General features: G+C 42.9%; 1 protein-coding gene across 1 annotated transcript in view; it reads left to right on the top strand.

Moving 5' to 3' along the window:
* LOC128509689 (uncharacterized) overlaps positions 1–8,700 on the top strand; it is a 10,789-nt gene extending 2,089 nt beyond the window's left edge. The window contains exons 3-5 of the mRNA XM_053481519.1: positions 7,072–7,374; positions 8,156–8,458; positions 8,567–8,700. Coding sequence (XP_053337494.1) covers positions 7,072–7,374; positions 8,156–8,458; positions 8,567–8,700 — 740 coding nt within the window. The remainder of the gene's footprint in view (positions 1–7,071; positions 7,375–8,155; positions 8,459–8,566) is intronic.
* The last annotated feature ends 1,893 nt before the right edge of the window (positions 8,701–10,593 follow it).

Genomic DNA, 10,593 nt, shown 5'->3' with positions numbered 1-10,593 from the left:
ATGTGCATTCATTGCTGCCATGTCGATCATGTTATAGAACACGGCAATTGGCCAGCGCCGTGTTCCTGTGCGGACAGTGTACTCCCGCACCATCTGGTCCATCACATCCACGCCACACTTTGTGGTGTTGTAAAGGGTGACAGTGTTTGGCTTCCTTTTGGTGGTATTATCAGTCTGAACCACGCTGTGCATGCTGCTAAGAATATAGACGGTCTTCTTCCGTTTGGCCGCATATGTCATCAGCGTGGCAGCAGTGGTTGAAAACGCCTAAGAAATAAGATAAATTATTTTCATAGAACTTTTACACACAATGACACACTTGGAGGGCAGGTTTTTCAACATAGACTAGAATGCATTCTCTGAAGACTTGTTAGGTGTCACTCCCCTTCAGACCAGTACGAGTGGAGAAGATATTTACCTTGCAATTAAAAAGATGTTAAAAAGGAGAGGAATCGAGCCAAAATAAGTGGTCTCAATAACCACAGATGGAGCCCCCGCTATGATAGGGAGAGAGAAAGGAGCTGTAGCAAGACTAAAAAACGGCCAATCCTGAGCTCATAGCTTACCATTGCATTATTCATCAGTCTGTCCTCTGTGCCTCCCTGTCAAATGAGCATGCTGAGGTGATGAATACAATGATGAAAATGATAAATTTTCTCAGTTCATCCTCTTCCTACCAGCATCGCATGCTTAGGGAATTCCTCAGAGAAGTTGATGCTGATGATCTTTTGCTGGACAACAACGTGAGATGGCTCAGCAAAGGCAGGGTGTTGTCACGCTTTTGGTTAATCAGGAGGGAAGTAGCGTCTTTCCTGGCACAGGTAGCAAGTCAGAAAGCAAAATAATTTTCTGACTTTTTAGAAAATGAGAAACACATGGATAATGTGGCCTTTTTCGTTGATATCACTTCACATCTGAATGAACTGAATATAGGGCTACAGGGTAAAGGACAATTCGGTTTGTGAACTGATGACAGCTGTCCGCTCCTTTCAAATGAAACTTGAGGTGTTCATGGAAAATTTGCAGGCAGACAGTGCACACTTCCCAACAGTACAGGAACAGGTTCAGGGACAGAGAGATGTGTTGTCTTTTGTTGACTTTATTGATAAGCTGATTGTAAACTTTAGCAATCGTTTCGACAACTTCAGCTTTGGACAGCATCTCACTATGTTCATTCAGAACCCATTTTTTATCACAGATGTCAGGGGGTTCTCAAAGGAAGTCACATAGCACTTTAAATGGGCAAATGTTGGGCATCTCCGGATGCAATTGGTTGTTCCCTTTCAAAGGCTACACTCGATGCTACGTGAAAACGCTATGGGAAACATCTTGTCATGTTGCCGGTTGTGAAGCATGTGTGTATCAAACACGGCAAATTTTTGGCTTTTATAACCTTGGTGGGTGACGTCATCTGATAAGACGCACCTGCAGGTTATAAATAGGAGTGAACCGAAAACATTTCTCAGATTCTTGTCTTCACCTAGTTGTGAGCGTGTTGTGCAAACCAGCAAAATAAGTGTTTAACTCACCGATAATGGCAGAGTTTTAAACAAGATGTCCCTCCGTGTGTATAATCCATATTGGAAGGCGATCTCTACACTTTACTGCTTTGATTAAGTGCTACTGTACGCGCGCGCCCCGCATTCCTGGAGAAGCTTCGAGCCGCCGAACATTCCTGGGGCTTAAACTCGTGCATCCGGCAGAGCAGTGAGAGATGGATTTAAAAACTCCTTTCTATCGCGTTCTCATCGTATCGGTAAATTCCTCTGTCCACTCTCAAGCGCGCCCTGGCGCTTCTTGTGAATGTCATGCCACAACCGGCAACATGACAAGATGTTTCCCATAGCGTTTTCACGTAGCATCGAGTGTAGCCTTTGAAAGGGAACAACCAATTGCATCCGGAGATGCCCAACATTTGCCCATTTAAAGTGCTATGTGACTTCCTTTGAGAACCCCCTGACATCTGTGATAAAAAATGGGTTCTGAATGAACATAGTGAGATGCTGTCCAAAGCTGAAGTTGTCGAAACGATTGCTAAAGTTTACAATCAGCTTATCAATAAAGTCAACAAAAGACAACACATCTCTCTGTCCCTGAACCTGTTCCTGTACTGTTGGGAAGTGTGCACTGTCTGCCTGCAAATTTTCCATGAACACCTCAAGTTTCATTTGAAAGGAGCGGACAGCTGTCATCAGTTCACAAACCGAATTGTCCTTTACCCTGTAGCCCTATATTCAGTTCATTCAGATGTGAAGTGATATCAACGAAAAAGGCCACATTATCCATGTGTTTCTCATTTTCTAAAAAGTCAGAAAATTATTTTGCTTTCTGACTTGCTACCTGTGCCAGGAAAGACGCTACTTCCCTCCTGATTAACCATTGAATAAACATCCTCTCTTGCTTCTGCGGAGATGGTAATAGCCTCTAAGCACTTAAAAAATTAATTAATTAAAATAAATAAATGAATAAATAAATAAAAACATAGACGGCAGGTTCTGCCGGGTGGCCAGGGGGCGGAGCTTTAACGACGCTCTCTCCCCTTTTCTTAGCAATCTCCACATGAGTTAACCCTTTCATGGAGTAAGCTGTATTCATCCCGTGTTTTCCTGCCATCAACTTATTTATTTATTTATTTAAATATAGTTGAGGTAGAAGCGCGGAGTTATATGATGACACCCAGATAGAAGAGACGCTTCCAGGATATCTCTCTTCTGGGACATCATCCTTCCTGAAAAGCTATTACTTCCTTTCAAGCTGTGTAGACTTTTCATCTTCCCTGGAGGGAAAAGCTTTTCAGGCAGCAGGTCAGGTTGGTGCTCCATTGCACACCATGGCGGTTTTGCACGCCTACCAGGCTGACCTGATGAGAGATTGGGTACTGGCGGGGCTTTTCAAGGTAGGGCATATTGGACTTACGCCGGGCCACAGACTTGTCTCTTCGTGCAACAAAGCAGACGGCTCGTGCTATCGGCCGTTTTATGGCTGCGATGGTTTTCGCGGAGAGGCACTTCTGGTTGAATCTCAGGGGCATCAAGGAGAAGGATTGTGTATTCCTCCTCGATGCCCCATCTCGCCTCCCGGCCTACTTGGCGATGTCGTTAACTCGGTCGCAACTAGGTTCATAATTCCTTCCCCGCCGTGCTCAAGAGTCGGGACTGTCGGCCACCCAGTCTCGACCGGGTCTGACTGTTGTAAGGCGTGAAACACACAAGGAGAGTGTTTTTGAGCTGGGCACCCCCTCGCAAGATTGGGGTGCATCACGCAATCCACCTCAAAAGAGGTCAGACTGGCATATTGTCTTCACAAAGAAGCCCTGAGGTTCATGTGCCCAGGACCGTGGGGGGTGGCCCCCCAATGGGGAGAGGCACGCAGAATTCCTTTCAAAGAATGAAGTGTTCTCCCTGGCACACCCAGGAGATCGGTGTTCTTGCTCCGCCGCCACGGGTGTTTCGTGCAACTCCAGTCTCCAATAAAATGTTAGTTCTTTGTTTTTTTTCCTGCCATGTTTCAGGATGCCAAACATCTAACATCCCCCCGCCGTTTAACCAAGCCGCCGAGACTTTGCCCCTTTCCGAGTAACTGGCAGCGTGGAAGCTACTGCCAAGTATATCTCCTTGTGTACTAAACACTGTACAGAGAAACTACAGGATTCAGTTCTCACATCACCCTCCGCGTTTCAATGGCGTGGTCTCCTCTTCCATGAAACCGGAAAGTGCGCATCTGCTGACATAAGTTGCTGGGAAATGGGGCCATGTAACATGTTCTCCTACCAGACAGAGAGTCAGGCTACTACATTCTGTATTTTTTGGTTTCCAAGAGGAACGGGGGGCTGCGTCCAATTTTTTAGATTTTGCGGGCTTTACCGCTATCTAAAAATAAATCAATGGAAATATTGCCACAACACAGGAGGTTCCTGAGGTTCGCTTTTGGGGGGCGAAGCTTAACAGTATCTGGACAACATTTTTGGGTGTCACATGGAATTTGAGCGTAAGGGGGCACAACTGTCTCCCGCTCGTGTCGAATCCATTCTCAACACCTTAAAGGAAATCAAACTAGACCAGAAAGTGACCATCACTTTCAGAGATCTTAGCTCTCATGGCAGCTGTATCCACGGTGACACCTTTGGGCCTTCTGCACATGAGAGCATTTCAGTTGTGGCTAAGAACCAGGGGATTTCACTCTAGGGCCAATCCCCAATAAGGGCTATGCGCCAGGTGCTTCGTACCCTTTCTATGTGGTTCAGACCCCGGTTTCTGACTCTGGGTCCCACTCTAAGCTCGTCTTGTCGTCGCAGATGCTAACGGCAGACGCTTCCCTCATGGGCTGGGTGCGGTCTTAGATGACCATCTAGCCCAAGGGAGCTGGAGAGGCCATCTTTTTGCGCGGCACATCAATTGCCTCAAAATGATGGCTCTATTTTGGGCCCTAAAGCACTTCCTCTAGCAGTTGAGACTACCATGTCCTAGTGCGGGTGGACAACACTATGGCAGTCTCATATATTAATCGCCAGGGCAGACTGTGCTCGCGCCGCTAAATAGCTAGCGCACCAGGTTCCTGTCCCTCAGGGCGATTTACATTCTGGGAAAATTTCATGTAGCGGAGGTGGACCTCTTTGCCTCGCAAGATCAGCAAATGGCCCCCTTACTACTCTCTGACTTCCAGCCCCTGCGTCTGGACGCCTTGGCGGTCCCTGAACAGGACCAACTAAGTCAAGCTGGTCTTCCAGCCAGCGTAATTAAGACTATTTTAAGTGCTAGGGCTGCCTCCCCTAGAAGAGCTTATGCCCTGAAATGGAATGTATTTGAAAGTTGGTGCATGACGAAGCAGGTAGACCCAGTCCACTGCCGAATTGTTTCAGTGCTGGAGTTTCTGCAGGAAAAATGTTTTCCTCGGGCTTGTGCCCCCTTGTTGAACCACTAGAGTCAGCGCCTCAGGTTTCTGACCCTCAAGATGTTTTTTCTAAATGGTGTTACCTCTCCAAGATGATCAGAGATCTGTCAATCTCCCCATCCTGCCTAGACTTTGCCCCTGGGCTAGTCAGGGCCATTTTGCATCCTCACTAACTATCTTCCAAAAGTTCCATTCCCAACATGCACCTTATTGTTTTTGAAGCCTCCTGTCCTCCGCCTTTACAGCTTGGAAGCAGGAGAGACTTCACTCATTGTGTCCAGTACGTGCTCTTCAGATTTACGTCTACCGCGTTGGACAGTGGCGTAAGTCAGAGCAGCTTTTACATGTTTTGGGGCCACAAGCTGCGTGAGAGATGCTATTGCCCTCTCCTATGAGGCGCGTGGGCTCACTTCCCCTCTAGAAATCAGGGCTCATTCAACCTGGGGAATCGCCTCATCTATTGCACTAGCAAGAGGTATTTCCTTGCAGCAAGTGTGTGACGCGGAGGATTGGTCCTCTCCGCACACATTTGCCAATATGCATCCTATTGTTTTGAAGCCTTCTGTCCTCCGCCTTTACAGCTTCGGAGCAGGAGAGACTTCACTTACTGTGTCCAGTACGTGCTCTTCAGATTTACGTCCACCACATCAGCTAGTGGTGTAAGTTAGAGCAGCTTTTACATGGTCTGGGGCCGCAACGGGGGGGCCAGAGTCAGCTACCTAGATAAAGCTACACGCTACACTACCTTGGAGTCCAGACACTTGCAGTGCAGCGGCGTTGGCACTCTCGTTCCCATAGCGTTTTCACGCAGCATCGAGTGTAGCCTTTGAAAGGGAACGTCTCGGGTTACTTTGCTGTAACCCTGTTCCCTGAAAAGGCATGAACGAGATGCTGCGTCCCAATGCCGCACTGCCTACGTGACCGGACGTCCGTTCAGACAAATCAATCTAAGGAATGTTTCCGGTTCACTCCTATTTATAACCTGCAGGTGCGTCTTATCAGATGACGTCACCCACCGAGGTTATAAAAGCAAAAAATTTGCCGTGTTTGATACACACATGCTTCACAACCGGCAACATGACAAGATGTTTCCCATAGCTGGCTTTAAGTGGTCCCTGAAACAGCTTTCCCAGGTTTGAGGAAAGTAGTCCTACACATTTTGACAATGTTTGGCTCCACATACATCTGCGAGGCAGCGTTCTCAACAATGAACATAATCAAAACTAAATATCGTTCCAGAGTCACCAATGAGCACCTTCAGATGTGTATGAGGATTGCCCTGACTAGCAAGTCAAGCTAGAGCTCAATTTTCTCACTAAGCAAAAAAGTGGGCAAGTGGGGCATAAAAGGGGAACAAAATGATATTCTAAATCTGTTCAGGTGTTAAGATGTGTTATTTGTAATTATTTGTTTAATTGGTAGCGATTGTTTTGTCAAGATGTAAAACAAAAAGTGAAATTCAAGCTTTTTCTCCCTTTATTGTATTTTTGTGAAATTAAGCACTTTATTTGAATATACACGATTTTCAAATTTCATTTATTTTGAAATGCAGCCCTACTTTTATTTAATTAATGAGAGACCATTATAATATCTACAGTCATACATATATGTTTGGTTATGTTACATGACAATAAATCAGTCAAAAGGTTTTTGAATTGTACTGAATTCATTTGATTTGGCAGTCAGGGTTTTATTACTTGCAGATGTCTAAGACTTAATTATATAATAAAAAGTTTTATATATAAGCTATTACACTAACTTGTTAGACATTATGATCTTCCGGACTTTTGCTTCAAAAAAAAAATTCTGACTGGACCTCTTTAAACTTTAGTTGAATACCCCTGCTCTACACACTCTCACTGTACACTCTACACTACACACACTCTCACTACACACTCTCATTGTACACTACACACACTCACTCTCACCACTGGTAAGTGAGAGGACAAAGTGTGAAAGAGGGAATCAGGTGTTTGTGGGTGGATGAGATGGGGTGAAGCGTGTGTGTGTGAGTGTGTGTGTGTGTGTGTGTGTGTGTGTGTGTTCCCTTCACCCCTGCAGCAGTCAGATTAATACACACACTGGAGAAGAGTGCAGGACTCTCACTGTATTTTACATTTAAGGATAAAAATCATCTTTATAGTTTTGTTCTTGATATAAAGTGTTTATTCTCTCTTTCAGATCCTGGATCAGCTGCTAGCTTTCCTTTTTATGCGACGCTTCATCAGTCTGTGACTCTCCCATGTGAAGCTCAGTGTTCTGGTCGGGCCAAATGGGCCTTGGACAGTAATCGAGACGTCGTCTTCGCTCAGTGTGATCAGACATCATGTACATCAGTGCAGAAGGGGTTTAACATGTCTTATGATCAGTTTAAGAAGGGAGATCTCTCTCTCACCATCACTAATCCTGATTACAGTATGAGGAAGACGTACACGTGTGAGTGTGATTACTCAGACTACGTTACTGTGAACCTCAGAATCTCCCGTAAGTGTGTTTATCTCTTCTACTGCTGATAAATCCTTCACTCTCAATTATTGTGTTCACACACACACACACACACACACTTAAGGGCTGTTCAGAAGTTACCAGTGAAGTCACACACACTGGGGGCGGAGTTTATATGAAACAGGGGCGTGTCTCAGTTACTCTTGATTCTGATACTGAATTTAAACTCATGTTTCTTGCATTATATCAGCTCTACTGAGGAGCGGTGTGAGATCCAGCGCCACCATCTGACAGTCTGATGGAACAACAATATATCACACTGTGTATGTGTGTACATGCTCACCGTTCACTTTATTAGAGACACCTGTACATTCCATACATGCTGCATGACACAATCATATAAACAGTCATGATGTTCTGCAGTGCTATTGTCTGTGCTGCTGAGTAATGCGTGTGGAAATCATTTTATTCTATTAAACCTGTGATTAAATTACAACTAGCATTGTTCATGCACTAATATACTGACAATAAACTAGAGTACTTTTAGATTTCTTTCAACACTCGCCATCATCTCATTCATAAATCAGCATATTATATATTTAACTTTTTATTATTTATTATACTACATTTGACAGCAAAGTATAAAATGTTCTCTTTCTAACTCCAGAGTTTTATCCCTGATTATTTTTATTTTTTGTTTTGTTTGTGCCAACAGTTGGGTACAAATACACTACTGACTAACCTCATCTCTAACACTGAGCTAACCTTTATACTTTAGTTGTGACTCCACTGAATCCAGCTGAATGTTTTTTCTCCTCAGCCGTGTCCTCAGCAGTTCAGATGCGTCCTGGTGAAGATCTGAAGCTGGATGTGTCCGTACCAGAACCAGTGGAGGTGATTTATAGAAGCAGAGACTCAGCTGATGATGTACAGATCTGCACTGTGACTGACAGAACACTACAGTGTAAATCTGAATACACACCCAGAACATCACTCAGTTACCCAGAGCTCACACTGAGACACATGGAGAGAAGTGAGAGTGGAACTTACACCATCCGGAACCTGGACTATAAAGAAGACATCCGTGTGTATGATGTCTCTGTGTCACACACGTCCCTGTTTGGTGTGTATGGAGTGAAATGCATTATTAAAAATCTAATAGTATCATGTTTAGAAACGGATTGAAATGCTAAAATCTATGTGTGTGTGTGTGTGTGTGTGTGTGTTGTAGAAGCTGTACCCCACTGGGCCATTAGGGTGATGGCAATGCTGGCTGCGTTTGTGGTGATGTTCTGTGCCATGTGGCTGTGGTTTATTAATAGAGTCTACTGTAACTGTTATAACCACTTTAGTTCAGAACCCTGAAACCTGTGGACTCCTGAGTGGTGCAGCAGAAACGATGGGGTCAGGAGCCATGAGACAGAAAACTGTCTCTCCTCTGTCAATCACAGCAACACACGCCAGTCATGGGCATCTGTAAGCTCAAGGAGCAGCAAGTCAAAGAGTCATGGTGGACACATTAGTGTGGATCAGGAAGGAAACCTGAAACCCCAATCCCACATCTTCTGTTGTTTGTTCTTGGACAATTTCCACAAAACAACCACTCATGGCTTGTGCTGTAACCCAAAAGTAGTCTTATTGATTAAAACTGAAGACTTATTAAGACTTTAAAGGACTTATAAAGACTTGTTCAATGAAAGCGATAACATACCAAGATTACTGATTAAAGACAAAGTCTTACCCAAACTTACAAAGACTTTATGATTGAAGCACAAGACTTTCAAAGACATGGTGAGACAAACAAATTCTTTGTTATTAATGAAACAGTCACTGTAAGTCTTCCTAAGTGTTCATGTCTTGTTCTTCAATCAACAAATCAAATTTCAAAGTCAATTACAAAGTCTTTCTAAGTCTCTGTTTCACTCATCTAGTAATCTTGGGTCTGCATAAGTCATGTCTTTAAGGTATATGTTTTTGTAATACGTCAGAAGTCTTCACGGGCCTTGTTCTTTGCAGACTCATAAAGTCTGTTACACATGCTGTGTCGAGAGGAGGTGTAACTTAGAGGAAAGACCCATCTGCTCTCTTCTGCATACATGAGCTTACAGACGCCCAATGTTGCCTAGTGTCACTGTGATTAACAGGAGAGAGTGTGTATGCCCCTCTCTCCCAGACATCTGCCTTCTCTGCTCCTGGCCACCATTATGGGAATTAAACACACCACATTTAGCTTTATTGGTCATTAAACAAGATTTTTATTTACATTTATATCTGAGTTTAAACAAATCTACAGAGAGTCACGTATTTGTCTACGTATTTATGTAGAAACTGCTTTAAAGGAATAAAATAATCAGATAATGTATAATTCTGAATTATTAAGTTATAATAAAAAGAAGTCATAATTATTCTATCTTTTAAATGATCTATTGCCAATGCAATGCATTTCTGTAGCATACCAAATGAAACTTGGAGTTTGGAGCCCCCTCTGGTGGAAATGTGTCACTGCAGGTAATAATACTCAGTTTTACTTCACTGAATACTGACACTGGCTTTATCTTATTGTTCTGTAACATGTCAGTACATCTCATGTGTACTTCACAATAACACATTCATATAAAAATCTTGTGTTAGTGAATAACATATTTCTGCCCATTTTCACTTTTCACATGAAAGCCAGTGATTTATGTTTATTATATTAATATGTGTCCTGTTTATAACTTTATATTTAATATTTTAGATTAACATGTGTGCTTGTACACTCTCCTGTCATGTACATTTTGAGCTGAAACCCATCCGTGTGCATGTTTAAGTATAATGAGCTGTATAATTAAAATACATTAATATTAACAGAGTCGCCTCTCACCTGAGGATTAAACTGTCTGTAATAATCTGATCTGTGTTACAGTTACATTTATATTGTATTATATCTTAATCTGGACAATGGTATTAATTATAATTACATGGGCATGATTAATTATATATATATAAATTCATGTTTTTAATTTAGTTATTATAAAAACCCATTCACTTATATTAGTTTTAACTCACTGATATATGATCAGTTAAATCTTTAAAATGTCTTTCTTTCTTTGTTTAAGGTGTGTTTTACCTCTGGATTAATTAAATACATTCTCAGCAGATGTGTGTGTGTGTGTGTGTGTGTGTGGAAACAGTAATCTGCGGTTTCTTTCACTACAGGATTAAATAAATCAATCCTCAGTAGTTGTTATTGTGGTTGTTATAGTGAAGCCCCGCCCC

This window comes from Clarias gariepinus, chromosome 21 (assembly GCF_024256425.1).
Source record: "Clarias gariepinus isolate MV-2021 ecotype Netherlands chromosome 21, CGAR_prim_01v2, whole genome shotgun sequence".
NCBI lineage: Eukaryota > Metazoa > Chordata > Actinopteri > Siluriformes > Clariidae > Clarias > Clarias gariepinus.
The sequence above is the reverse complement of the archived record's forward strand: the minus strand, read 5'-3'. Positions and strand labels throughout refer to the sequence as shown.